This window comes from Daphnia carinata, chromosome 9, assembly GCF_022539665.2.
Source record: "Daphnia carinata strain CSIRO-1 chromosome 9, CSIRO_AGI_Dcar_HiC_V3, whole genome shotgun sequence".
In the NCBI taxonomy this organism is placed as follows: domain Eukaryota; kingdom Metazoa; phylum Arthropoda; class Branchiopoda; order Diplostraca; family Daphniidae; genus Daphnia; species Daphnia carinata.
This window is the reverse complement of record NC_081339.1, coordinates 2097149-2123350: the sequence shown is the minus strand read 5'-3', so window position 1 is coordinate 2123350 and position 26202 is coordinate 2097149. Positions and strand designations below refer to the sequence as shown.

Below are 26202 nucleotides of genomic sequence, written 5' to 3'. Positions count from 1 at the left end.
ATTAAGCATCTCAATTGTTGCTCATGTGACTTACATGACTCATAGATTCAACTTCTGGCAGAAGCTCGGGAAAGGCCATACAAATTGTAGATGAAAATCATTGTATAAGGCTCTTGAAGGATAAAATAACACCCCTAGAATGTTGCATTGTTGATAGTTGTGTTCCCAGTATGCTGAAAATCCTTTCCTATTGGATAATTTTTTTTTTTGTAGATTAGACATGGTTGGCAAAAAGGAGGAGAAAAGCTTCATCATAAATTCAAAAATTTTTCAAGAAAATTCCTTTCATACCTAAAGAGTCCATGTATGATGTTCATCGCTGCAATGCCAGTGAAGTGAAACATCTTTAGGGCCATTTAAGTACCCAGCTTCACCAACACTCTGAGTGTAAAGGACAAGTTGTTCTTTAGCAAGAGAAGCAGAATTATTTGAGGCTTCTAGCTATAACAGAACTATAAAGGATTGTTGTTACACAGGATTCATTCACACAAGATGGTACTTCTCATTAGACAATTTGCATACTCTATTACTTTACCTCATACCTTAATGGTAATGCACTTTCAGTGTTTTTCAACTGTAGGCTCACTCTTCCATCCTGTTACACTTCGAGACTTGACTTGATCCCCCACTAAAATTCTGTGAATGCAAAATAATAGCATTAAAAATACTCTTTTGATAGACAAAAAACCGAAAAGTACCTAATTCATGTTTTATGTTGAACTTGTGCTATTTCTGGGTTTCCGTACCACACCCATTTTCAGCCCAAATACGGTCCCACAATTGTTCACTTCCTTCGCTGCATGGACTTATTACTAACAATTCTTTTAGTGCACCACTAACAGAATTTAACTTTAACACACTGTCAGGTGGTAGACTGAATAACTAAACAATAAATAATTGTTTGTTAAAATTCTATACTTATTTTGAATTCTTATTTGAAAAGTTTAGGCCTAATGCCAATTCATCCTCACGTTCAGTTAGGTTTGAGTTTGGAAAAACCTCCTTCACTGTTTGGAAACTGTTCCGTTCCAATTTGTTCTTTTCCCCTAGCTGAGCTTGTAGACTCAAAATTTGAGCTACAAAACACAAATGAATAAAAGCAAATAAATAGAATCATTACGTATTAGGCCTTACCATCCTTAGCATTGCTGTTATCCAATATTTTGTGTTGTTCCAATAATTGGGCCTGCAGCTTCATAATTTGATCTAATAAACAATAATTAATAATTGAAAACCAATATAATAATCTTTATACTTACCATCCTTTTGTTGTATTATCTTATCCATTTTTCAATTGTTCCTCCAGCCACGAGTTTTTCTCCAGCCAAGCTACTCAATTAACTGCTAATGGGATACAATTAACTCAAATTGCTTACATGCCTATAATAACGAAACCGACTGGTAGATGGCTACGGGTAGAAAAAAGAGAAAAAAGTGTTATTTTTTTTTTTTTTTTTTTTGTTTTTTTTTTTTTTTTTTTTATGTAAAACGGATTGCCATACATAATGGCATATGGGAATCCGTTTTACTCAAAAAAAAAACAAAAAAAATTTTTTCCTGTTTTACTGCTCTCGCCATCTGCCGGTCAGATTTCTAGTTAATTCACTACTTACACTCACCGAAAATTTCTGCTGCATCGCGCTAGCGCTGTAGCGTACTGGCGCGCTAGCATTACGTCAAATATTCTGTGTATTTCAAAAACGATTAACTTAATGAAAAAAATAGCAATTTGCCCGGAATCAGCATTCAATTTTGAGTGTATTGTGTGATACTCAACCAATTCCGGTGAATGTCAGTTTTTGCCGAAAAAAAATTTAAGCCCGACTAACAAATAAGTCCGACTTTCTGGTGCATCGCGCTAGCGCTGTGGCGTACTGGCGTGCTAGCATTGCGTCAAATATTCAGTGTATTTCAAAAACGATTAACTTAATGAAAAAAATAGCAATTTTCTCGGAATCAGCATTCAATTTCGAGTATAGCGCCCCTAGCGGAATGTGACTGCCCGTGCAACAATCGTAATATATTCACTACCTATTTGGTGGTAGGACGGATCTTGGCCGTGTAACATACAGCGGAGATACTGTTTGCTATCCCTGTGAGAAACGGTATAGGATTATTAGCCTTGATAGAAATTCAACTCTATAAAATCTTTTTCTAAGAAGTGTGTAAACCAGTACCGAGAACAAGTTCGTAGAGACGCTGTTAACGAAAACAATTTAGTAGTGTCATCAACTTCAACATAAATGTCGCAGAACACTTCAGGTTCGTCATCAACAAACTATTCAAATGCACAGAATTCGAGTTCAAGCAGTGGAGTGAATAATGAAAACCAGGTGAGACGATTAATGTCAGATAATTGTCTTTGGAAAATTCATTATTTTGTGTTTTTTAATTTGTTCATTTGGCTAACTAAAGTATTTGTCATTCGGGAACGCTGAAACCTTAGGTTCTTACAAGGAGCAGACTTCAAGACTTGGTTAGAGAAGTAGACCCCAATGAACAGTTAGATGAAGAAGTTGAGGAGCTACTGTTGCAAATTGCTGATGATTTCATTGAGTCTACGGTGAATGCTTCTTGCCAACTTGCAAAACACAGACAAGCTACTGCATTAGACGTGACTGATGTTCAGATGCATTTAGGTATTAGTTTTTTTATTTGTTTTTACCATTGTATTATAGCTATTGAAACAAATTTGTAGAACGACAGTGGAATATGTGGATTCCTGGATTTGGAACAGATGAGCTACGACCATACAAGAGGGCACCAGTGACTGAAGCTCATAAACAACGAATGGCTCTGATACGGAAACAAATGAAAAAATTTTGAATTCATGTGGATCAATTTTGTGAGGGTGAATAAAAATGTATGACTTTTATCTGTTTATTTGCAATCTACATTACAACTGCCTTATATAAAGTACAATCACCATGATGGTTTGTAATTTGGACCATGCTCTCTTCCAAACAAAGCAGTTCTATCTCTAAATAAAGTCATCCTTTCGTACTCAATTTTCTCCAATTTCCATCCAATCAGGTAGGTGGCAATAGGGATGATGATCACCAAGTGTTTTCGCTGCTTTACAAAGCTCCATGTCATGGAAAGTTCTTTAACCATGGACATTTTCAAGATCTTCGGATTGTCCGTTTACTAGAGAAACTTTGCGAGCCTTACACTTTTGAGTGTAGGAATAATCAGAGTAGATGAGAATGCCGGCAATGAGAGGGAAAGACAGCGAAATGGCGTTCCTTCTTAACGATGCAAGCCAAGACCAAGGCAGATTATGCGCCAAGGCCATCAAATTCCAGAAAAAAACGAAAAAGCTATAAGAATATAGAAAGGTTCTCATTATATTACACATCTTACAAGAATCAGACAAATAAAACCATGTTATACCTCCAAAAATATTTGCACCCTGTTTCAGCAATGAATGTCCAGATAATAAATGGTAATAGTCAATGCCAAAGATAGTTTTTAAAGGCCGAACTTTCCGAACAGCTTGGAGGAATGTCCAACTGCACATCCCCTGGTAGTGATAGAAATGAAATTGGACGGCAACTAGCGCCAGATATAAACCGACGAGTTTAACTCAAATTCGTGTCGTAAGTTATTTAGTTCCCCATAAATTTTAATAAGTCTGTTCCTAAATGAAAATATTGCATGACTAAAAATTAACTAAAAACGAAAAGAATTTAAATTCTTGAAGATGGACAGAATTTTAATGTTTCAAAATTGGTAATTAATGAAAAGTTAAGGGCACTCACTTGTTCACCACCAATAAATTTTCGTGCAATAATGCATTCATTTCTTGCAAATAAAATAATTTCGGTCAGCACAGCTAGCAGAATACCATTTTCCGTGTTTGTGATATTTAATTTGGAGGCAGTTTCCTCTATGTACCGAGTGTTGTTCTTCGGTAGCCCAATTGGTGTAACTCAAACGTTCATTATTGCTTGTCCACAGCCAATTATTTTGCCTATTCCTTCTCCCTGATGTCCAGTAGGTGCCTAGTCCTTAGAAATAAGCACATGTTGCTAAATTTGAATCATTTTCTGTGACCCAAACATTACTTACCTTTCCGCTTATCGACTATTTCCAAGGAAGCCAAAGGACCTCGCCATGCTCTGTTACTCGGGAAGTGGACCAATCCAATTCCACCAGAAAAATCCAAATCTGTAAAGTTAAAAACCAAACATTTGATTTGAGTTCGAGACCCCAAAATTTAAAATCCATAACCTGAGATAATCCCGATCTCGCTTCGTTGGGTTTGCTGAGGTGCCATTAAATTGTCCACTGACATGTCAGCAGATAGACGAATACGTACCTTATCGCCTGGCTCAAATATATCCTCTTCCAGGGTCAACACCCCTTCAGCCGGCCGGCGATTGTTACTGTTATTTTGACTACGAAAGGCACCCATTATCAGATTCTGCGCCGGATACCACCTAACTATGCCCGTTTTCCATTGCACTTTTACGGCCAATCCTATATACTCACGGTCCTCGTAATCTAGCACTCGACCTTCGTCTACAGAAGGCCGTATTTGGCTTCCACACTGCAATTATTTTCAAAATAGGAATTTATACTCAGATATTACCAATTATTTAGCCTCATCAGCGAAAGAAGAGCTCACGAGGATTATTAGATGATGTTGATTTTATGAAACTCATCAAATTATGGCATGCAACCATGTCTTATGTTAAGCGATATAACCCTCCTTATTTTATAGGCACAGCTCCTTTTCTCTGGTTTACAACTTATTTCGCTAATTTTATAGAGATCCTGCATGGTTATTTAGTGACAATCCACTTTCCAGTAATTAACGCACCAACCACTTAGGAACCGAACTTGAACGCCCTTCCCCTGAAAAAATAAACAAATAAATTAACCTGACTTTAAGCCCGACTTTTTAAGCCCAGCCCGACTTTTTTAAACCCGACTTTTCGTAATAAAATTCAGGTTTGAAATTTTGGCGTTGAATTCGATGAAATCTAATTTCCTATAACCAAAATTAAGCGCTTGTTCAGAATAAAGTATTAGTTTTCGCGTCAACTAAATGGTTTTAAAAAATGTAGAAACAAATTGGTTTTATGGTAGGATTGGTAGCCACTTTGGAATTTGAATAACTCATCAACTATAAATCCTAAAAGTCTATACGCACCACAGATATGCATTTCACCAACATTCCCGGACTTATGTTATCGAAAACGTAAGCAGAATAGTCTTCATCACTGGCGAAGTCTGTTTTGTGTAACAGTTTGCCCGACGCACCTGTATTTAAAGAAAAATGACTGAAATCAATATTTTAAAGTGAAGACTGAAAACTAGTTGATTACGGTAGTTGCTGCCCATAAAATCGTAAAGGTATTCATGCTCTTCTTCGTTTTCTAAATAAAGCAGTTTCATGTTTTCTTCACGGCAGTATCGGTTGGAATCCGTAAAACTAGCCTGTTTCAACGTTTATCAAAACTTGATATCAGATTGCCATTACCCACTAAGATTATAAAACATACCAGAAATTGGCTAATGCAATAGAAACGGCTGTTAACAAGGTAGCAATCTGCTTCTCCTAGAGCGCTGGACAAATTCCCGATGGGTAGTGGTCGTGGAGGCAGCACAGCAGAGCCATTGCCAACGATGATTCTTTTAAATCCTAATTAGTTAAATGTACAAGAAAATGTTAACACGATTGCAAACTTAGGATTAGAAAGAAATCAAAAATTTACTAGTTGGCTCTTCTGGGTCATTTGACTTGATCGAACCGACAAATAAAACGGGCAGGAACAAAACTACCGTTCGAAGGGACATCATCACAACAGCAGGACGGCTATCGATGAAGCGAAATTAATTATAAGTATTATCTTACAGTACATAAACTATGAAGGGGTTCAGAATAAGACGTCAATACATAGTGCCGGTAGGTATTTAAATACCTTATTAAATTTGACTTATTAAGAGACATATAAGCGCACCTATTTGATCTACACACATGCACGTATTGCGAAAATTAAGATGACCATACTCAACTAATACCTCAAGATTTTTTCCCACAACTTAGCTTTTCACTGTATTTATGAAAACGCGTAGTTTCTCGTTCAAATAACGTATTGTACTAGTGTCTTATGAGGCGTGGCTTGCTTCTTGAGCAACAGCAAGGCTATATTCTCTTATCATTAATATTCGACAGACTTCCTGATGCTTGAGGCTGTCACGTTTCTAGAACAGGTAGCCGTAAGCATTTTAGCGTTATTTAAAAATGCATATTACCTTAAACACACTCAGAAGTCATAACTGATGGCGTTGTAGAAATCCCTTTTACTGTAGCCGGAATAGCTAGAAATTTGATTGCTGATTGGATCAAACATCATCTTCGACTAAGAAAAAAAAAATTTGCTAGTGCACTCACAAAAAAAAAAAATGGGGTATTTTCGCTAAATGGTTTGACCTTATATGCGTAACCATACCTTCTTTGCACAACGCCCAAGGAACTATTTGCTGCCAAGAAATGTTCCTTGCTTCATAGTTAGAGCCTTTTTTTTAAACGCAAAAACTTACACTACCGTTCAACAAACTACATTTCACATCTTACTGAGCATGAGGATGCAACCCGAATGACATTTTCTCTATAGCCATTAGTACTTAAACAGAAAGGAATGAAATTCTTTTCGGATAGTTCCTACCCTTCTGAAAATAATTACATATTAAAAATACATGAATGAATGATAACGTTGGTGACATCAGCAAAGCAAAAGGTGATCCACTGCATAATTTCTTTTTTAAGAAAGCACGTTAGACATGCTTTTTTTTAAGTTGCGTGAGTTGTTGTGTCACGCTGAAACGTTTTCACTGTTCATTTATTTCTCTTCTTGCAAATATTTGCCATTCACCAAGATAGAAACGGGAACTTCAAAACGCTGTGATGTTTATTATTATTTCTAGTTCAAAAATGAAAAGGATTATTCATCATTCTTCTAAATACGAAACCGCAGAACGCGCGAATCACAAGAGCAGTTTTTCCCCTTCGCCAGCAAAGCATGACTCGAAAAATATATATATAAAAAGCTGCGCATTAGAGCGGATCTATTTTAGATGCGGTTCCCTTTGACTGAAAAAAAAAGTGGAAGAATAATAGCACAAACACAATCATGTTTAAACTGAATATTTTAAACCCAAACTTGGTGCAAAGGCAGATTAACAGTCTGTTCTGATTAGTACCATTCAATCATAACTTGGATGTATTCACTGCGTAGCCAAGAGTGTTGAAGTTTTCATGGTTGGAGATTGCTTTGAAATCGAAAGACATGGATGGTGTACTGGGGCCACGTCGAAGAAGAATCATCGTCAGTCATTAAGTGCGCATAAAGAGAGGGGAGAAATCGAAAAGTCCTTCTTAACTACACCTTAGTCTCGGTAAACAATAAAAGAAGCGAAAGTGTTTGATGCCTTTCCCTTTACACAACCTCATCTCCTCGCTGTTGGCTATGGCTGGAGGGCCGAAAGAGATGCGATTCACAATTTTTATTGTCATGTTGATTTTTTTTTCTTCTTTTGTGCAAAATATCTCCACTCTACTAATTTACTGAGCCTTGGCAAAGAAGCGCATCGTCGCGCTCTCTCTCACCCTCCATTTTCTACTCGTCATGATTTGTCAAAGAAGGAAAAAAATGATAGCTTCAAGTGGCATGATTATTAGTGGTTGATGTAACAGTATAAAAGCAGGAAGATTTCATGACCGAAAGCAGACGTTGAGCCGAGCTCAAGACCTGATCAACACTTCTCAAATCCATCCTCTCAAACTTGCTCTTTTGCTCTCTTTTGCTCTCAAACTTGCAACAATGACGAAGGTAAATAATCAAAACATTCAAAACTAATCGGTTTAACGTGTCCCATTGAATTCATTTTTAGATACTGCTGTGCAGTTGCCTTCTGGTAGCGGTCATCGCCATCAGCAAGACATCAGATGCGTTCTTCCTCAATAAAGGATCGTCTGGTAAATACAATTCCGATTTGCAACTCTCATCACGTAAAATTGAGTTAGTTTGTTGAACTAAAGTTAGCAATAGGACTTGCTTATCCAATATACTTCTACCGATTTTCTTTTAACAACGAATTAGTAGTTCCTTTCCTAATCAATCAGTTTAACCCTAAATAACTCTAGCCGTCCAAATGTAACTTCGCATTCTCTCGCTATTGCGTTTTATCCTATGAAATTCACTTACATTTTTACAAGCAAAAATATCGTTACCTCTTAAAACGACGGCTCTATCCGTATTTCATGCCAAACTATCAAATGCTTTGATTTGCAGGCCGTGCTATGAGATCCTATGGTAGCGGTGGAGGCGGAGGTGGAGGCGGAGGGGGAGGCGGTGCTTACCGTGGAAGTGGCGGAGGAGGAGGTGGATTCAGAAGTTACGGCGGGTCATCTGGAGGCGGCGCAGCCGGCGGATACGGTTCTTCAGCAGGCGGTGGTTTTGGAGGCCTATCCGGCGGCAGTGGAAGTGGCGGATATGGAGGCTCTTCAGGAGGCGGCGGAAACGGAGGCTCATCAGGAGGCGGCGGATTCGGAGGATCATCCGGAGGTGGTGGATACAGAGGCCCTGCAGGAGGTGGCGGCAATGTCGGCCCTTCGGGCGGAGGCTATGGTGGCTCTTCAGGAGGCAGTGCAGGCGCTGGGTACGGAGGCTCATCAGGAGGCGGTGGAGGCGGTGGATACGGAGGCTCTTCCGGAGGTGGTGGATTTGGAGGCTCCCAAGGCGGCAGCGGATACGCAGCTCCGTCAGGAGGCAGTGGATATGGAGGTTCTTCGGGAAGTGGTGGATTTGGAGGCTCTGCAGGAGCAGGATACGGTGGCTCCTCCGGAGGCGGCGCAAGCGGTGGATACGGAGGTTCTTCAGCTGGCGGTGCATTTGGTGGCTCTTCAGGTGGGAGATATGGTGGCTCTTCCGGCGGCGGCGGATCCGGAGGATCCTCAGGAGGTGGCGGCTATGGAGGGCCATCCGGAGGCGGAAGTATCGGAAACGGGTACGGAGGCTCTGGTGCAGGAAACGGTGGCTCCTCCGGAGGTAGTGGATACGGAGGTTCATCTGGAGGCGGTGGAAGTGGTGGATATGGTGGTTCTTCCGGAGGCGGTGGATTTGGAGGCTCTTCAGGAGGCAGTGGAAATGGTGGATACGGCGATGCTTCCTCTGGAAATGGCGGAGGATACGGAGGCTCCTCTGGAGGCGGTGGAGGATACGGTGGCTCATCTGGAGGCGGTGGAGGATACGGTGGCTCTTCCGGAGGCGGTGGATTCGGAGGCGGTTCCGGAGGTGGAGCTTACAGAAAATAGTATGGAAGTATAAGAAAGAACGTTTAACATATCTACAGCTTGGTATTGTAGCTGCTTCATCCAAATGACTCTTTTGAGTCTTTGCCCATTAATATCTTCTGTATCTCAAAATACAAAACCATTCAACATAATTTAATAACGTTCAATTCTACGAGATTATATCTAAATACCGAACCAAACCGTTATCGTCTATCAGGATGGGCTTACTCACGATGTATTACATCGTGGCTTTGTTTCCACGATCAAGCCGAAAAATAGACATTTAAAAGATTAGACGCGATGCAGCAAAGCCTGTGAAACATTTGAAATAGAACATGTTAAATATTTGAAGACATCTATTGAGTAACAGCAGCAATTGTCGAATCTGTCTACAACCAAAATAGCGAAGAAAAACCTTACTTACAGAATGAATAGACTTGCTTATAGAACTTATAAAATCCCTTCAGAAAATCATCTGACATGATCATATACATTTTTGTGTCCGTGAGTCTTCTTAAGTAAAAGATAACAGCATTCAATTTTACACGCACAAACATACGTTTACATTTTTTGCACACACTTGTTCCAAACGTGAACGTGTCTCCTTGTGCGCCACACTGTGCCGCTAAAATGTATATCGCTCAACTGAATTTTTTTATGGATCGAAACTGAGAAGGTACTCTTTGAGGGGTCCTGGTAGGGGCAATTTGTTGACGCTGAGGGCGGAACACCGTCCGACGGCGTTGTAGATGGTGACGCGGCACATTTGCTTCAGACTTCGCGGATGAGAGTAAAGCTGGCGGATGAGGCGGCAGAGAGCCGATCTCATGGGGACTAGACCGGCCTGTGTATAAAGAAGCTTCAGGCAAGCGTACAACGGCCGATGTTCCATCGCCATATAATAAAGTATGATGATGCGAGCGTAACGCTGTTCCGGATCTAGCAGCAGCTCTTCTCGACGCAAAATTACCTAATAAAAAGTAAAAATTTCGTCAAATCGTTTACAGATCAATCTGTCTAATCACGAACGTGAATTTTGTTTTTGTAAGTTTAGATTGCTACATTCGTTTACGGCTTATTATCAGATAGGATAACCTTAGGCCTCCTTTGCTACAATATGTAGAAAATAGGATACAGCAACTTCATTTTGCCAATGAAATTGAAAGCATATACTACATAGGATTCGTGCTTAAGATATAATGAACGAATCAAAAGACCTGAACGTAATAGTAGAGAACTTGGTGGGATGATTTCTTGAGAAAAACGGACGACTGCGAATGGCAAATCATAGGCTCCGTGGTAGCAATGTGTACGTTCGGATCGGCCCGGTATTGAAGAAGCGTCAGTGTGAGGGCATAAACGTGATCCAGATCAGCCGGTGAACGAGCATTCATCACCATATCCATAAGCGAAAGAAGAATATGCTGTGTGCGTTGTGAGAATCGTACATTTGGGTCGAGACCATGTTGAAGTAGAATCACTAGCAGTTGGCGAATAAACGCAAATGCCTGAAAACAAAACATGGTTTACCAGAGCTGATTCGAAATTATCTCAGCGAAATACGAACCTGTGCTTTTTCTTCTTCGCGATTCAAAGCTATATTTTCAGAGGCAGTAAAAACCAGGACGTGAAGTGGCGTTAAATTAGACCTTGATGAACAGTTAGTATGGGCGCCATGCTTACAAAGAAGCCGAACACAATTTAGATAAAAAACCTACCAAACCACAGGAAAATGTAATTGAAATGATTGATTTCGAATTTAATTTTCATACCTTCATAGTATGTGTAAAATGATGAAGTGGATCCTTATTGATCAGCGGAACCAAACAGACCATCAAGGGAACAGATCCATCACGCCCAACCACATTTGGATTGCCACCGTGTTGTAGCAGCATATCAAGTAGTTCGTATCTAAATTCCCAGTCACGGACGTGTCTTAGAACACAGGCCAAGGCAGAGTTTCCCGACTGATTAATGCTCGGTCCCGCTCCCTAAGAGAAAGAACGGTATTTTATCTGCATGGGCTTACGAATCACTGCAAAATGTTTTGTTTACCTGGTGAATTAAGTATCTCACTATGTGCAGCATATCCCACTTGTTCCACGGCTGAGGTTCTTCCTGACGGTGATCGCCATATCCTCCTGAGAATCCATAACCATACCCATATTTGGCCTCTTCCAAAGCGTAACGAACGATCAGGGCATGAAGAGGAGTATTGCCCAGAGAATCAGCTTCATTGATAAGCTCTCGCAGACCATGGTCAAGTAATAGCTTTGCTGTTTGTAGGGTATCTTCTGCCGACTTCTTGCCCAGCAAGAAGAGAACATGTAGAACCGTCATTTGCTGAGTAGCTGTTCGTACAGTTGTTTGGGCCCCACAGGCTACTAACAGCTCCACGAAGCGCGTATCGTGCAAGGCAGCCTATTAATAGCACGTAATCAGCATCAGTGAATAACAAGGCAAGAATTGAGTAAAGAAAGAACCTGATGTAAAGGATAATATTCATCATAGCATTGATTAATTTCCTCCGGTCTTTCTGCAACTAAATACTTAACACAACTCCAAGCACCACGTTCGCAAGCTATGTGCAGTAAAGGTCGCTTTTGCTGCCAAGGTAGCCAGTGATCATCGCCTTGTTGAGTCAATAGCTCAAGAATTTCAACCTATGGTAGAAAAAGGTAATTTTTTTTTTTAACGAAAGTCAAATTAAGTTGAAGAAGAAATTCAAAGTATGGCTACCTGATCACCATCAATACCGTAATAAATAGCACTTTGCAGTTTGTCACTAGATCGGTCTGCCAAAGATTCATCTGGAACAGCTGTATGTGCCAGGCGAAAAATGAGGATCACCATCATGGGGAATCATTAAAAAAATGTTCTATTTTTTCTTACAATTTTTAAATCTTTCTTCACAGTTTTGATTATGAGGTCCAGGCCAGCACATTCGAGCTTCGACATCGATGCGGCCTCCATGTTTTAAAAGCAATTCCACAATGTCCTCATATCTAACGAAGATGATATATCACAATTAAAAAAAAAAAAAAAAAAAACAAGAAAAAAGAGGGACATAGTAAGTACACCTACCCTTTGAGGCAAGCAATATGGAGAGGTAAAGAGCAAGCTCCGCGATTAATATCTATGTTTCTGGTCAATATCCACCTCACCATATCTACATTGTTAAGTCCTACACATTTTTGTAGCAAATTGTATCCTTCTTCGTTGTGGGCCAACAAAATATTCTCACCCTAAACATAAATTGTTTGTTGTTAATGCTTGATGAACACAATACTGTGAAGACTAAGTATTTAATGAGTAAAAGATAATTGAAAACCTTGGGGATTTGACAAAGCAATCCTTCCAGTCTTTGAACAGTGACTCTGGGATTGGCTCTAAGGGCATGAAAAACAGTGCGAACAATTTGTTTTGAATGCTCTGACATGCCACGATGATTGCCTGGAAGCAGGTTACTGCCAGACTGAAAAAAGCTGCTCAAGGCACTACCCATTGCTGCCAGTGGAAGTCCTTGTTGTACTGACTTGAGAACAACGTTTATGTCGATAAATTAAAACCAAAACAAATAAAGTTTGAGTTAAAAGAACATTCTATTTTCATGTTTAAAATGAGATCTCTTTTATTTAAAAATACCTGATTTTTTAATTTTTTTGAAGTACTGAAGATTAATTGGTTACATGACCAGAAATAAGGTTTGGTAATCATTCAGTTATCCACATGGTTGAAGCACTTGTAAATTCTTCCTAGTTAGATTTCCAGCGTTTAATATGTACCCTTTCTGTCTTTGTTTAAGCCTTATGTAATTCCAATGGACCATGTTTTAACATAACATTAACTTTCAGAAGGGTGATGGATAAAGATGATTCAAGCTAGATGATTGTTATGTTCAATGTGTATACAGGGCGGGGTTTCACGGATTTCATAACCTGTCTCAAATGGTCAAATTTTTTTTTTTTTTAAAGAAATCAACAGATTATGTGGTTTCAATTCACTGCACACACTTTCAACAGGAAGAAAATCTGACGAACGCCATGTTGACAACCGTTTAACAGTGACGTCGGTTCGACACTTGATTCGCGTGCGCAGCGCCGATCTTTCTGTTTCGGTTTTGCAAGCTAGACCATGGCTATTGGCTAGAGTGCTAGAGCTGAAGTAGACGACTAGACAGTAGACGCATACCGCGCGCATATATTTGTTATTTCGTTCGTTTTCTCCTTTCTGTCAGTCAATCGAAACTTGATCATGACCGTACTCGTAATCCGATTTCCATAACTACTTTTTGCAGTACTTTTTTTTGCTTCCTCTTTGTTTTTGTTATTATTTTGTATATTATTTTTTTGTGTGATGTATAGCCTACCACATTTTAGCGCCACTCTACATAGTTGCTGGTACGAAACTGTAAACATCAACAACGAGACGTATGGCGACGATAGAAGGTTTCCGGCATCTAATATACAAAACGTAACAGCAATGTATGTTAGCCGTTACATAATGGCAGATTCAACTGCATTAGGTAACCGACGTTCCTACGAAGTTTCTACTGTAAGATTATACACTTTCGTACAAGCCTTTTTTGTCATGTATTACTACCGTATAAACGGTCTCACCGTAAAGGTATGAATGTTTATACAATTCAAACTGGGAGTTATTTATTGACGTATTAGAAGTCAATTTCCTTGCTAAATCGACAAACATAATTTTTTGCATCAGAAAACGTTTTCTTCTTTATTCACATTGCTGAATCACATTATTTTAATTTCCCAATTAACATCTTTGTTCTGTGAATGTTACATCAATTTACTAGTACTCATGATGAACCATTAGTGAATCAAATGAGATAGTTGATCACATCCTTTTGCATTCATTATCAACCATTAATCCATGGAAGTTGTCAATCACGTTCGTTTGCACGAACTTGCAACATTTAGACGCTATGAATTAGTCTCTGACACCGGAAATGAAACAAATACTAGTTTTGATAGCGTTGAATGAAGTTACGGTATGTCAACCGAAATAAAATTTACATCCGAAAAATGAAAGTGAAAGGTTATGTTGCTTTACCGATTAACTTAAGATCTTTCCGGTTGCAATAACCAGTTACCCGTTTTTCAGAAGCGCTCATCTATCCAATAGAATTAAGCTTATCGTTCAAAACATTGCATCCAGATCCAGGGTTCAACATGTTTTTATTTCTTTTAATTAAATTCACAAACTTAGAATGAAATTAAAAATTTGTTCGCTCGATGAAACTGAATTTCAATGGTACGGCTGGACGATTAATTAATTTCGATCTGACATCTAGCTCAGCACCATGCCACTCGATGCGAAACTGCCTCACGAGCTGATTTAACAATAATGTAATTACAATCCACAGAATCTGGTTTTTACTTTTTAGTTACCCGTGTTAAAAGAATGTACAAATTTTGCTCCGCTAGTCTACGAGCAATGCAAGCTCGCGGACCGTGTCCAAATGGCAATACCAGATATGGATGGACTTTTTCATAAGCTGGGTCTCCTTTTATCCACCGTTCAGGAACAAATTGTAATGGGTTCTTAAAGTAACACTCGAGTCGACATGAAACCTGGTTCTGGCTCACAAGTATTGTCTAGAATGTAAAATTTGCTTGAGCCATTATGTTTTTGTTTTGTTTTTTTGCAGTAAATTGAAACTAAAAGAACATAACTTACATTTTTTGGGCAGTGATATCCTGAAAAGGATGAATCTTCTGGTAAAATTCTTCCAACCCCAATTGAGATTGGATTTAATCTAAAGGACTCTTTTACTGCAGCCTTTAGATATTTCAGTTGAGCAAGGACATCAGATGTTACAACACTGTTGGATTTTGGCAGGAGCTGCTTAACTTCCAGATAAATCTTCTCTTGGCTTAATGGATTTTTGGCAAGATGGTACAGTATGAAGCTCATTGTGTAAGAACTCTAAGGAAAAAAGACCACATTTACAATAATTTCATATGTTAAAATATTTTTACATTTCTGGTCCTACAGTATCAATGCCAGCCAGAAGCATGTCAGCAACCATAGTGATCACATCTTTAACGTCTAGGTCCTTCGACGTTAGATAAACTTCTAACAAAGTTTTTTGAGAATCATCAGCGAACTTCTTGGTAAGCAACTCAGCTTTTTTTGCGTTGACAAATTGCAACGCAATACTGTGAACAAAAATTAATTTTTAAGAAATTTTATACATTTAATATCTAATATACCACTACCTCTCAATGTATTCTTGAGAACGACATATTCTTTTGTAGGAAGGTGTCTTCCATTTGCGCCAAAGTTGAAGGCCATTATCCGTTCGAAGTATTTCGTTATTCGTGTCACCGGCAGCCTCTATGAGTTTATACGGACAGGAATCATTAGCCAAATTCTTTTTCAAAGATCCCAATCGCGTATCGAACGTCACCAAACCAAGAACTGTTGGAATGGTAAATATATATATATATAAAGCACCACTCACATGCTACTCAATAAAAAAAAAAATATTTATAATTAGAAAAAAAAATCATACATTCAAGAAAGACTTTAGATAGGTCTTGTAAAAAGTCTGGTGAAGTTTTCATTGTATTAACTGACGTGGAAATAAGCTCGGTGAATTCGCGAGCGATCGTGTCGATACCGGGAATATATTGGCGGATGTTTTCCGGCATATTCAGTGGACGCTGAAGGGCTTGTCGTAGGCGATGCCATTCTGGTCCATTTCTTCCGTACAAACAAATTGGAAAAAACGCTATTGATTGAAATTGAATTAAGACTGTATTCATTTACGTTGGAAGGAGGCCCCCGTTGTTGTAAATGTGAGGTCTTTGAAGTCTATAGAATTCTAAAGCCGTATGACTGCGCCTGGATGGATACCGGCCTTCAACCTGGTACATGTGTTCAATATCCTCCGGTCGGTAGAGTAACAAAAGATTTACACCTGGCAAAATTTCTTCTCGAACAATGCTGCCAAACTGTTGATACTTTTTCAGTCCGGAAGTATGCAACTGGTCGAACGAATATTGTCCTAGCCACGGGCAGAGCCCCACATGATTCAGTATGATTATTTCAAAGTGCCAGTTTTTTGTTTCGACATAGTCATGTCATGTGACTTTCACCTGGGAATAAAAAGGTCACCTTCGACAGATCGAAAACACTTGTAACGTCGGCGATTGCATAGCTTATGTAAGAAAGAAAGACTAGTACGACAAGTTTGTTTTTTTCTTTTAAGTTTCCTGAATCTTTATCAAAAAGTAATTTTTCGTAATTTCTAAGTCAATAAAGAGATCTGCCTGTGCATGGATTGCCCTCATTCTTGTTAAAATATGCCTTTATAATGTTTAACAGGGTAAACCGCCAAAAAGGATACAAGTTTCAATGAACACTTAAATGAGCCTATATACACAATTTTTTTTTGAAAATCTTTATAATATTTAGAAAGGACACGGCATCCGATTCAACTGTTATTCTACGTCCTATCGCCTTTATAAGACAGTGAAAACACATAGCACGATAACGTTTAAATAAATAACATTTCCCCCCTGACTCACCTATGGCGTAGCGCCAGATATTTCCGACCAAAGGTAGTGGTTTAGGGCCTGGTATTGAGCTAAAAGCTTTTACATCCCTTTCAGTGGTAGCAGAAGGAGACGACCGGTACCGGCAAGTCTGTGTGCATGCTGTATGGCTCAATTCACGACCAACTTGTTTACCAACACAGAGAGCGTCACAAAACTTAGTTAAAAGAAAAGCATTACGATATTCTTGCTTAACAAACATTTGGAAATTCTGTAAGCCGTTCAATCACACTGACTATCTGCAGACAGCTTTTCAGAATACGGATATTTTGCATTCTCTTGACAGTTGTTCAAGGTCGCTAAACGAGGGGAGGGTCAATATTTCAAAGCCCTTAAGCGTTTGGCAACGTGGCCTTTAGCATTAAAATGGCACAATCAGCCAAATACGTACCAGAAAGAACGTAAACTTAGGTCCCTTAACACAAGGCAAATGTGCCAAACTGGTCATGGTCAAGTCTGTAATATTGTAGCATTTCGATACGCGTGATTTAAACGAATAGTTCGTTATCCTTTGGTCGATTGCATTAGTCGGCTAGTCGCTTATCGTGAGCAGACGAAAACATCATAAAATAACAATAGGCATTATGGATGAAAGCGCTATGCGCACTTGGGCCTGTCGATAGAAATCATTATTTTATTTTTTGTCTGTGTGCTTATTTTTCACAATGCAGCTCAGACAAGTAGATGAAAGTCGTGAAGCTCGCTAGCTTTTACTTCTCTCGATTTCTTTCGAAACTATTAGCTAGTCCTCTTATAGTCTAAGAAAACAAGCTTTTCTTGATTAACCGCTAGGGAAAATCAACCCATTTCGCCACAAACATGACGCCAGTCTAGACTTGTTTATGAATATTTTCAATCTACAGCGCCATTTCTATGGGGTGACCAAAAGCCAAAATAAAACTGACTCATCGCAGCTTTAGTCTGCAAGATTCGATACGAAGCTAAAAAGCTTCGTAGTAAATATCAAGGTATAGGCTCCTATACCTTTGTAAATATTAAGAGACTGCAGCGCAAATCGCTATTGTTTAATGGTTGTTTACTTAAGGTAAGCCTTTGATACTTCCATCCTAAAATGTATTGTTGCAAAAACAATTCGGACCTAATCTTACACAAAACACCTCCTTAGCGGTATTGATATTAAAGTGAGCTTGATGTTTATTTCAATTTTCCCTCGATTAAAGTACGACCTCAGTTTAAAATGACAGCCTACTATGTCAACGGTAAGAGTGACATTGTCGTCCGCATCTTACATTATTTCATGACTTCTTTTGAAAATAGTTGCTGAATGGAGCCCGGAACAGGTTGTAGACTGGATGCGGGGTATGATACTTACTAAAAAAAAAAAAAATCTGGCCAGCATCAAATCAGATGTAAAATTTTACAGGCTTGGATGATACTCTTCTTCCCTATATGCAACCCATGCTTGAACAAGAAATCAATGGCCATAGACTCCTGTCAACTACAGTTGAAGATTTGCCTGTGTTTCACATAGATAAACTTGGCCACCAAGAAATTTTCATGGGAGCAGTTGATTTATTAAGAGATTTTGTAAAACAGGAAATTTTTGAAAATAACCAATTGCAAAGATTTTAAATTCTTTTTGTTTTGTTTTAGCACTACAATTTGGATCGTGAGAATCTTCAATTTCTAGCTATGCAATTAAACTGCAAAGCTCGAAGCCTGTATAATGAGCTGCTACGTACAAGTCATTCCTATAACAACGGGAAAGCTGAACAAGTGACTACTGCAACTTTGGCAGCTGTTGCTGATATCATTGATAGAGTTAAAGATCTTCTATCTTGGCTTGACAGGTGAGCTTGTTTCATGTTTCTGGTCTTGTCAGCTTGATAATTTTAATCACTACTTATTTATTTTAATTTAGAGCACCTTTTGATGGTCATGAACCATATTTAGAAGTAAAAAGCAAGTTGCTAGAAATATGTCTTGAGCTTGCCACTAATGCGCAAAGAGATTTGTTTGCTGAACACCCAGTTCAGGTAAAAGAAAAATATAGTTGTAAAATAATTATCATGTAAATGCTTGTTAACTATCCCCTTTGCTTATCAGGTTATTAGAAAAGGCTGCATCTATTTAATCACAATTACTGATAGAATAGTATGTGAGTTTCTGGATCCATTGGTATTGCAGCCAGCCTCTCTGGATGTTGCTACTGTAAAAAAGAAACCAGAGGAAGATGTAGTGCTTATTAGTTCCCATTCAATTTCTAGTAGCTACGATGGAACTGATCTTCGGTTACAAGTGAGTATGCATATTCTGCTGTTGTAACAAATGTTCTTACATGAAACGTCTTATGACTGCAGGGCATGCTTATTCAGACATCGTATAAAGGTGTCCATGTCATTGGAGGCGTAACCTTCCAGAGTCCAGCCCATCAGTGCGGGAAAATAGAAGAAGGTGACGAAATAGTACAGGTTAACTATCAAACGGTTGTCGGTTGGCAGCAGAAAAAGCTGAAAGCCGCAATGTTAGAAAACCCAACGAAAGTGATCCTGACTCTAAAAAAGCGGCCACGTCATTCGAACAATTTTGGTCAGATCTACGTAAAACCTTATCGTCTGCCAAGCAAGAAGCGGGAATCGTACCATTTTCGGTGGCACTTGGGCGGGGAGAGCCAAACGAAGCCGGAGCTCACGTCATCTTCCAAAGCCATTGATTCGGTTACTATGAGCACGGTTCCAGTTGTGCACATTGCGCCTCCAGTGTAAGCAAATTTGCTTTTTCGTCCTTGCTTAGTTTGGGGCGATATTATTCTCTTTGTATTTTTGTGGTTGATTTTACGTGGGTCTTTTCGTCTTTGATAGAATGGCCGAGGTAATGGCAGCTGAACTACCGTCGGAAGTGGAGAGTGACGATACCGATGATGACAGCTTCTTACCAGACAATCACGATCCTATCGCTGCGGCAGCCGCCGCTGCAGCCGTTGCGGCTGCTACGGGCTCGGATATGGCTGGATGCGCGGCCGCTTCCCCGGCGAGCGTTCGACTAATTTTGCCGAAAAACAGATTGAGTATCCAACGAAGAGCGACAGTGACTGGTGCAAGTCCTACGTCGTCTCGTCCAACACATAATATTGAACAGGTAAACTCATTTAACCCATTCACTCATCTTTTCACCTAGTATAAGTCTTTACCACTGACCATTTCTGTTTTTCCTAACTGCTTCCCTAACATCCAGCAGGAATAATGATGGTAAAAACCCGGATTCGTTCCATTTTCGTTCATTCTTGATACGTGCTTTATTGTATATTGTTGTTCGTTTTCCTTGTTCATAATTTTCATTCATTATACCTGTGTTTTTTTCCCTTTCCCAGTTTTGGAAGCAATTGAAAGGCCAGCAAAGTAAAACACCCGAGTTATTCGACTTTCTCCATCAGCAACAACAGCAGCCTGAGCAACGTCCGCATAGTAGTGTTGGCCACTACGATGGCCAACCACGTATACCGCACAAGAAAGATCCAAGTGTTAACCAGTCAGACACCTCTGCGCCCGATAAAGCAGGGTTGCTGCTGTTACGTGAAAAGGAGAAGGTCCACGCTGTTCCGTCGGCGTTAATGGCCGGAAAAATCAGTGAGGAGCCGAGTGATTTATGCACAGAGTTCGACCAATTGCCAAAAGACAACAAACAAATTGATGGAAGTGATGTAGAAATCCGATCGCCTTCGCGAAAAGTGTCGCAGGACCGACCGCGGCTGGATAAAAGCCAAAGCACTCCGACTTACGAATCTCTATCAGGCGACATGAGTTCAATTGAGGAGAAACTACGCGATATTCGCTTACGCAAACAAAGCCGAGTGGAAGAAGAAGCGCCCAACCCTGTTAAAGAAGATTCGAACCATAGTCCTTGCCCCATATCTGTTTCTAGTAAGTTCTAAGGCTCAAGTTTTTTTCCCTTAATTCGTTTCTTGACTTTCAATTAATTATTAACTTTGCTTTTGTTGGAATTGAAAAAGATTCCCCACCACTGTCACCTAAACCAGCCCTGCCTCCCCGAAATAAAGTTCGGCCACCTCCGGAAGAAGACACAGTAGCTGATCCGGCCTTGGTTAATGCGCCTACAGAATCCACTTCTCATAATTCGCTGATCATTCCTTCCTATGGTCCTGATGACAGATCGGGTCAAGAGGCGAGCGCAGGTAAACACTTTGTCAATTTCTTTTGTGTTTTATTTGTTTATTAGGAATGGATTGGCGTGCTTGATTCATTTGCGATGGGCTTTGATCCTTCCCATTCTTTGTGGCTTATCGTTTTTTTTCCTGTATTCGTTGAATGTCGTCCATCGTAACTGATAGGTGTGAGTTCTGTTTTGTCCAATTCAGCATCACGTGAACTGTCGCACTTGGGTTTACGTCCGCACGAAATCCGCGACCTGATCCGTCGTGGACTTTGGCCTCGCCATCCCACCGATGAAGATCGAGGTACATCTTGCACAAATATCTACTACATGATTTCAAATGAGCCTCATTCTGTTTCAACTAACTCTTCTTAATTTGTTTATTTTTTTTTCTTTCTTTGTTCTTCGTGTTATCGTTGTCCAATCGTTGGTTTCGCGTTGCGTGCGGATGCGAAACGTTGTGCTTCTTTGCGTTGCTTGGACAAGTAGCGCTGCCTGCTTTGACTCGAGTAACCCGTCTGGACTCCAATTTCGATCCCGTTCCGGGTAGCACCGTTCCACGGATAGCCCCCTCCCTCTTGGTGACCTACGCTCGCCATGACGAGGAAGTTCACGTGGCCCTACCCCCAGTTAAAACGAGCAGCCACGGCAGTAGTCATTACGGTGCAATTAGTTCTGCCAGTCGCACCCAATACCAGCATCTCAGTCAGCGGCCCGCCAACTACCAACAACAGCAACAACAGCAATGCGATAATGAGAGATCAACAAGTGACGGTCTACGACATCGCCGTGTTCCATGTCGCGAATTAGGAGAAGGCGATTGCCAAGGATGGCTGTTCCGGCGTCGTCAGACACGTGGATTTTTCGCCGGACCCCGATGGACACGCCGTTTTTTCGTCCTAAAGAGGCACACCCTTTATGGTTACCGTGATCCGGAGGTAAATGGAAACAATTTTGTCTATAACTTTTTCGCTGAATAACTGAACGTTTTACTGTTAATTATGAAGGATCAAAAAGCGGAAAGTCTGATCTGCTTACCTGGATTTAGTTCGTCTGTTGCTACTGAAGTCAAGTCGAAGAAGTTTGCCTTTAGAGTTTTCAATCCGGGTAATGAAATTTACAAAAGGTTGTGACTTTCTGAACAATCTCATAACATCGTCTTGTGTGCAGGCACGATGTTTTACTTTGCTTGCGAGACCAAGGAGGAATTGAACAAGTGGCTGAACACGGTGAAGCAGTCGGCTACAGCGCCTTATGGGAACACTGGTGAAGGTTCGAACATACACAAGGACTCCTCGTTTATTACCAAAGGTTTGCTACCCTTTCATATTAGTCTTTTGAAATCAAAATGTTAACATTTGGTTTGCTTCACTAGGAGCTTATTACAGCGAAACGGAAGACGAATCCCTGGACGAAGCAGAGAACCATAAGAGTGGTCTGTCAGCTACTCTAAGACGAAGGAAAGGGAAAGTTCCGCCAGCATTGCCCCCTTCTAATTCGCACAAAACAACCCCATTCGAAGGAGCGGCAACGCTAGGTCGAATCAAAAAGAGCCCCGAAAATCCCTATTCGACAGAGGAGAAGAGTTCCCCTTCTGCTTCCAAAGCCAATAGCCGGAGCCCGATGGCTGCCAGTTTAGACCGAAAGTATTTGCGTTTCTTGCGGGTGGCCCCCGAAAAACAACCCGTACCTACTCCGCAATTCCGCAGTTATCGTAAACCGAGTCCCTCACCGTCGCCGACGGCCACAGCTCCCCCAACTGCGCTACCACCTTCACCTTGCTGGATGGATGGATCCAAACCTCCACCGCGGCCGCCTAACGATTCGAAACCGGCTTCGCCATTCAAGCCGCTTCCATCGCCACACGTCATGAAAGATCCCGTGGAATTGAATGAATCGTCTTTTGATTTCTCATCGCCCGTTCAACCAAAGCATCCACATGTTAGCCGTCATTCTGCTGAACGGGCCGCTCCACGCTCCAACCCTTCAGATGCCATCAATGCTTTCCGCAAGAGTATCAGCACTTCCAAGTTGCCCAGTACACCTACTTTGCAACTGACTAATCAAAGTGTCATCTCCGAAGCATCACCAATGGAATCACAGGAATTGAAAGAACGGCCTAGTTCAATCACATCGTTTGCACGTCGTTCCAGTCGGCCTCACAGTATCGAAATAATCGATAGCAAATCACCGAAATCGCCCGTTAAACCTCAGTTAGCTCCGAAACCGAACAGTGCACGAACGACAGTCAGACACGGATCGGAACCTCCAACTGATGCGCCTGCCATTGACGGAGCCCAACGCCGAGCTAACAGCGGCTCGTGGAACCGCTCGAACTGTGGCGACATCGACATCTATGGCAGTCTGGAATCGGGTTACGCCAAAATCAAACCACGTAATGCCAGTAGCGCCAGCGACTACTTCCGCAGCGGCAATCGTGCGGGTTCGACTAGTTCAAGTCCCAAAAAAGCGGAATCTGTTGGACGTCGATCCAGTGTGAGCTCTTCGAGGCGTTCTAGCACCGATTGTGGTTCCACCGTGAAATGTAGCGGAGTCAGCAGCAGTCTTTCGAAATTACCTTCACCTAGTGCTTCCCTCTCGCCAGCATCGCCCAGCCGAGGGATGTTCGATTTCAACAATGTGGATCCGTCTGGGTATGGATTTAATTTTGTTTTTTTAAAAAACAATTCATTGGCTCACGATGGCAATATTCTTTAATTCGCATCTAGAACTGGCCTTTGAATTTCATTGGTTGCATTCCGTTCGGTGACGGATTATAAATTAATTTGATGGCGATTTCTATCCTTTTACGTCGCCTTTAAATCTTAAATGGTGCTTTTGTCGGGAATAGTGCCGTTGCAGACGCTCACAATAAAGGAATCAAGTCTGTAGAGCACAATGTGCTGATCTGGCCTCCTTTCGCTGCGACTAACGAGAGCCATCGTTATAGTTGGCTCACTAAGCGGGAATTTTTTTTCTTTTGAAGCTCGCTTGTCGTTAGGCCGAATGCAAGGCACAGGGTGGAAAATCCAGGACATTGTGCGACGACACTCTCAAAAAAGGACATTGTTAGTGGCCATAGCGGAAGTTAAATACTACGTCCCCGTGTTTCCGTTAATGAGCATGAACTACACTACGTTTAGCGCATTAACTAAAATAGAGTTTCTCGAAAATTATTAAATCTCTTCTGGCATTTTTCTCGATTTTTGTACTTGTCGTTGCTGCATGTATAGAAAGAGTTATCGCCAAGGACCACCAGATCAGTTATGGATCAATTCTTTACGCAGTGGCATGGCTTCAAGTCCAGGCAAGCATGGCTGTAGTCCCGATCGCCCTAAAGTAAGAAAGGCTATATTGTACACCAATTTTTCAATTGCAATTGAACTGTTTAACTTAATCATTTGATCAAACAGAATTCGAGTAGTAGACTGAAAAGCGCCGCCTGCTATCAACCAATGAACTTCCCGCTTAGTCCCAAAGACGATGCAAAAATGAGGACTGCCTTTGAAATGAGTTTGGACATCACATCTCCGCCGACGCCGGATCCGGAAATTCCGAAAATGACCGGTGCCGCCGCGGATGCGAAACAATTCTTCAAAATGTTGGTTTCGCCGAAATTCGGTCGCAAAACGACGCCATCACCTTCCATTCCAGCCAAATCGAAGATGCTCGAAGCATCGTCGTTCGCAACGACGCCATCTCCTCGTTCGCAGAAGACGCTTTTAGGCTCGCCTCGCCTCCATCGTGCCATCTTCGGCAATTCGCGAGAAAAACGCAAGAAACTACTCGAAACTGGCGAATCTCATTTGCATCCGTTCGTTCCCGAAGAGTCTGTCCTGACTTTGGATGATCGTCCCGAAACAGACGAAACTCAATCGAGCTTTAATTCATCACTTTCGAGTGAGTTTTCTCCTCGCTTCTCACCGGCGCCTGTCAATCATCATCGCTCACACCAACGACCGCCTCCGCTGATCAACCCCGTGCAGAGCCCGTCGGTTTCCAGCAGCTGCGGCATCGCCGTCGTATCGCCGTACGAAGATGGTAACGGTAGTTGTCCGGGCACGCCTAAAACTCCGTCGCTGAAACCTGCCATGGGCGTGTCGATGATAGGCAAGCAACGCCGGACGCCTGTGGGACCCGATTCACCTTTCGGTCTACCACCGAGCCCAGGACCTTTGACTGGAGGGTCTTTACGCCACAGCTCTTCGACTACGCGTTTCCCGTACTCGCTGACACCCAAAGAAGCTTCTCCAGCTCCAGCGCCTCCGTTGATCCAATCCACTGGAGAGCTGGAGTACCCACCCGTCTTCGAACCCGGCACGTACAGCCTGTCGGAGAAGAATGTCGAAATGCACGTGTCGTCGACTCGGTCTTCTCTGGCGTCATCTACGATGCCGCCCGTTCCAGCACCCCGCACGAAATTTCTCTCTTCAACCACTAGCCGTTTGTCGCATTCACCGTCGATGGATTCCAATTCGAGTGCCACCAATTCCAATGTTGGCCAGCCACATCGTATCAGACTCGAATCCCGTCGTTCCATCGATGAGTCATCGAATGCTTAAATTTCATTGCCAATATGTACTTTGAATTGTTTATTTTTTATTATTTTTTTTTTTCGTTTGACTCACTTTGCGGTGTTCCGTTGAAATGTGTGATTTTTTTTTTTTTTAATCCCGCTGCCAATTTGCAATTTTCGCTCTGACCGTTTGCATTTGCCACGGTTTTTTTTCCAATGATTCTTTTCGAGCCAAATATACATTCTCTTCGTACGTTAATCCAACTGTCACGTGCAGTTAGGGTTTTGCTTGCTAAACAACCGGCATCAAGAATTGTGAACGTGTTGGCTGGACGTGCCGACATGGCAAGTTGGTCTTTTGGTAAAGCACGAACACCGCCAAAAAAGATGCAGAATTTGCATCTCATTGCCAAAGTCGCTGGTTCGTGGTTCAGCTATTTCATCCCGTAGCAATCCGAAAGGGGTATCCGTCGCACATGGCCATCCGACAAACAAGAAAAACGGGACCTATAATCGAGTTTGCTATGCAAACGCGATTCAATTTCCCAAAAGGTCTGACCAAAAGTTTGAACGAGCAAACAGAGGCAAAGCATCGCCATGCTGAATCGGCAGCTCTTTGCTTTGTGAAGTCTAGTGGAAAATTATGCTGGCCTTCGTTTTTTTTTTTC

General features: G+C 41.2%; 6 protein-coding genes across 11 annotated transcripts; 3 read left to right on the top strand and 3 right to left on the bottom strand.

The window, feature by feature from the left end:
* Positions 1-2029: 2029 nt before the first annotated feature.
* Positions 2030-2875, top strand: LOC130688941 (transcription initiation factor TFIID subunit 12-like). Its single transcript, XM_057511948.2, has 3 exons — positions 2030-2333; positions 2447-2639; positions 2699-2875. The coding sequence occupies exons 1-3, from the start codon at positions 2244-2246 to the stop codon at positions 2824-2826; spliced, it is 411 nt and encodes a 136-aa protein (XP_057367931.1). The 5' UTR covers positions 2030-2243; the 3' UTR covers positions 2827-2875.
* Positions 2876-3073: 198 nt separating this feature from the next.
* Positions 3074-6081, bottom strand: LOC130688940 (E3 ubiquitin-protein ligase HERC2-like). The gene is made up of 9 exons (XM_057511946.2): positions 6031-6081; positions 5724-5824; positions 5511-5650; positions 5334-5445; positions 5159-5268; positions 4234-4552; positions 4072-4170; positions 3394-4010; positions 3074-3320 (listed from the first exon to the last, which is right to left on the bottom strand). The coding sequence occupies exons 2-8, from the start codon at positions 5806-5808 to the stop codon at positions 3799-3801; spliced, it is 1077 nt and encodes a 358-aa protein (XP_057367929.1). The 5' UTR covers positions 5809-5824; positions 6031-6081; the 3' UTR covers positions 3074-3320; positions 3394-3798.
* A 1626-nt stretch (positions 6082-7707) lies between these two features.
* On the top strand, positions 7708-9456 carry LOC130688939 (uncharacterized). Its single transcript, XM_059497086.1, has 4 exons — positions 7708-7841; positions 7903-7987; positions 8304-8930; positions 9060-9456. Exons 1-4 carry the CDS (start codon positions 7833-7835, stop codon positions 9323-9325), a joined length of 987 nt encoding a protein of 328 aa, XP_059353069.1. The 5' UTR covers positions 7708-7832; the 3' UTR covers positions 9326-9456.
* Positions 9457-9642: 186 nt separating this feature from the next.
* LOC130688936 (ankyrin-2-like) lies at positions 9643-13454 on the bottom strand. 2 transcript variants are annotated; one of them, XM_057511942.1, is made up of 11 exons: positions 12950-13454; positions 12636-12839; positions 12389-12549; positions 12197-12309; positions 12044-12123; positions 11788-11967; positions 11360-11725; positions 11077-11295; positions 10872-11018; positions 10522-10812; positions 9643-10274 (listed from the first exon to the last, which is right to left on the bottom strand). In XM_057511942.1, the coding sequence occupies exons 1-11, from the start codon at positions 13019-13021 to the stop codon at positions 9960-9962; spliced, it is 2148 nt and encodes a 715-aa protein (XP_057367925.1). In that variant the 5' UTR covers positions 13022-13454; the 3' UTR covers positions 9643-9959. The 2 variants fall into 2 exon arrangements, with proteins under 2 accessions (XP_057367925.1, XP_059353068.1); XM_059497085.1 differs by having other exon boundaries at positions 12636-12835.
* A 1045-nt stretch (positions 13455-14499) lies between these two features.
* On the bottom strand, positions 14500-17245 carry LOC130688938 (cytochrome P450 302a1, mitochondrial-like). Its single transcript, XM_057511944.2, has 8 exons — positions 16861-17245; positions 16100-16337; positions 15843-16033; positions 15547-15748; positions 15321-15486; positions 15005-15253; positions 14716-14922; positions 14500-14657 (listed from the first exon to the last, which is right to left on the bottom strand). The coding sequence occupies exons 1-8, from the start codon at positions 17087-17089 to the stop codon at positions 14541-14543; spliced, it is 1599 nt and encodes a 532-aa protein (XP_057367927.1). The 5' UTR covers positions 17090-17245; the 3' UTR covers positions 14500-14540.
* Positions 17246-17862: 617 nt separating this feature from the next.
* On the top strand, positions 17863-25793 carry LOC130688934 (uncharacterized). Of its 5 annotated transcripts, XM_057511936.2 has the most exons (18): positions 17863-17932; positions 18069-18107; positions 18166-18207; positions 18272-18435; positions 18502-18698; positions 18770-18884; positions 18955-19146; positions 19209-19609; positions 19710-19986; positions 20219-20768; positions 20858-21040; positions 21224-21322; positions 21505-21956; positions 22026-22125; positions 22189-22329; positions 22394-23672; positions 24252-24357; positions 24432-25793. In XM_057511936.2, exons 2-18 carry the CDS (start codon positions 18086-18088, stop codon positions 25578-25580), a joined length of 5469 nt encoding a protein of 1822 aa, XP_057367919.1. In that variant the 5' UTR covers positions 17863-17932; positions 18069-18085; the 3' UTR covers positions 25581-25793. The 5 variants fall into 5 exon arrangements, with proteins under 5 accessions (XP_057367919.1, XP_057367920.1, XP_059353065.1 ...); XM_057511937.2 differs by lacking the exon at positions 17863-17932 and having other exon boundaries at positions 17973-18107; positions 21508-21956; XM_059497082.1 differs by lacking the exon at positions 17863-17932 and having other exon boundaries at positions 17973-18107.
* Positions 25794-26202: the final 409 nt, after the last annotated feature.

Coding starts and splice junctions, on each gene's coding strand:
- LOC130688941 (XM_057511948.2), top strand. CDS start 2,244: ATGTCGCAGAACACTTCAGGTTCGTCATCAACAAACTATTCAAATGCA. Junction 2,334..2,446: donor GAGTGAATAATGAAAACCAG/GTGAGACGATTA, acceptor CTGAAACCTTAG/GTTCTTACAAGGAGCAGACT. Junction 2,640..2,698: donor TGATGTTCAGATGCATTTAG/GTATTAGTTTTT, acceptor ACAAATTTGTAG/AACGACAGTGGAATATGTGG.
- LOC130688940 (XM_057511946.2), bottom strand. CDS start 5,808: ATGATGTCCCTTCGAACGGTAGTTTTGTTCCTGCCCGTTTTATTTGTC. Junction 5,269..5,333: donor TTTTATGGGCAGCAACTACC/GTAATCAACTAG, acceptor CTTTAAATACAG/GTGCGTCGGGCAAACTGTTA. Junction 4,011..4,071: donor AATAGTCGATAAGCGGAAAG/GTAAGTAATGTT, acceptor CTTATTTCTAAG/GACTAGGCACCTACTGGACA.
- LOC130688939 (XM_059497086.1), top strand. Junction 7,988..8,303: donor CCTCAATAAAGGATCGTCTG/GTAAATACAATT, acceptor TTTGATTTGCAG/GCCGTGCTATGAGATCCTAT. Junction 8,931..9,059: donor CTCTTCAGGTGGGAGATATG/GTGGCTCTTCCG, acceptor GCTCCTCCGGAG/GTAGTGGATACGGAGGTTCA.
- LOC130688936 (XM_057511942.1), bottom strand. CDS start 13,021: ATGATTACCAAACCTTATTTCTGGTCATGTAACCAATTAATCTTCAGT. Junction 11,968..12,043: donor ACGGTATTGATGGTGATCAG/GTAGCCATACTT, acceptor TTTCTACCATAG/GTTGAAATTCTTGAGCTATT. Junction 11,019..11,076: donor ATTTTACACATACTATGAAG/GTATGAAAATTA, acceptor GTGGTTTGGTAG/GTTTTTTATCTAAATTGTGT.
- LOC130688938 (XM_057511944.2), bottom strand. CDS start 17,089: ATGTTTGTTAAGCAAGAATATCGTAATGCTTTTCTTTTAACTAAGTTT. Junction 16,034..16,099: donor AACGGGGGCCTCCTTCCAAC/GTAAATGAATAC, acceptor TTTGTACGGAAG/AAATGGACCAGAATGGCATC. Junction 14,658..14,715: donor TGTACATTCTTTTAACACGG/GTAACTAAAAAG, acceptor TTGTTAAATCAG/CTCGTGAGGCAGTTTCGCAT.
- LOC130688934 (XM_059497083.1), top strand. CDS start 18,086: ATGACAGCCTACTATGTCAACG. Junction 22,330..22,393: donor CTCCTCGTTTATTACCAAAG/GTTTGCTACCCT, acceptor TTGCTTCACTAG/GAGCTTATTACAGCGAAACG. Junction 24,358..24,431: donor GTAGTCCCGATCGCCCTAAA/GTAAGAAAGGCT, acceptor TTGATCAAACAG/AATTCGAGTAGTAGACTGAA.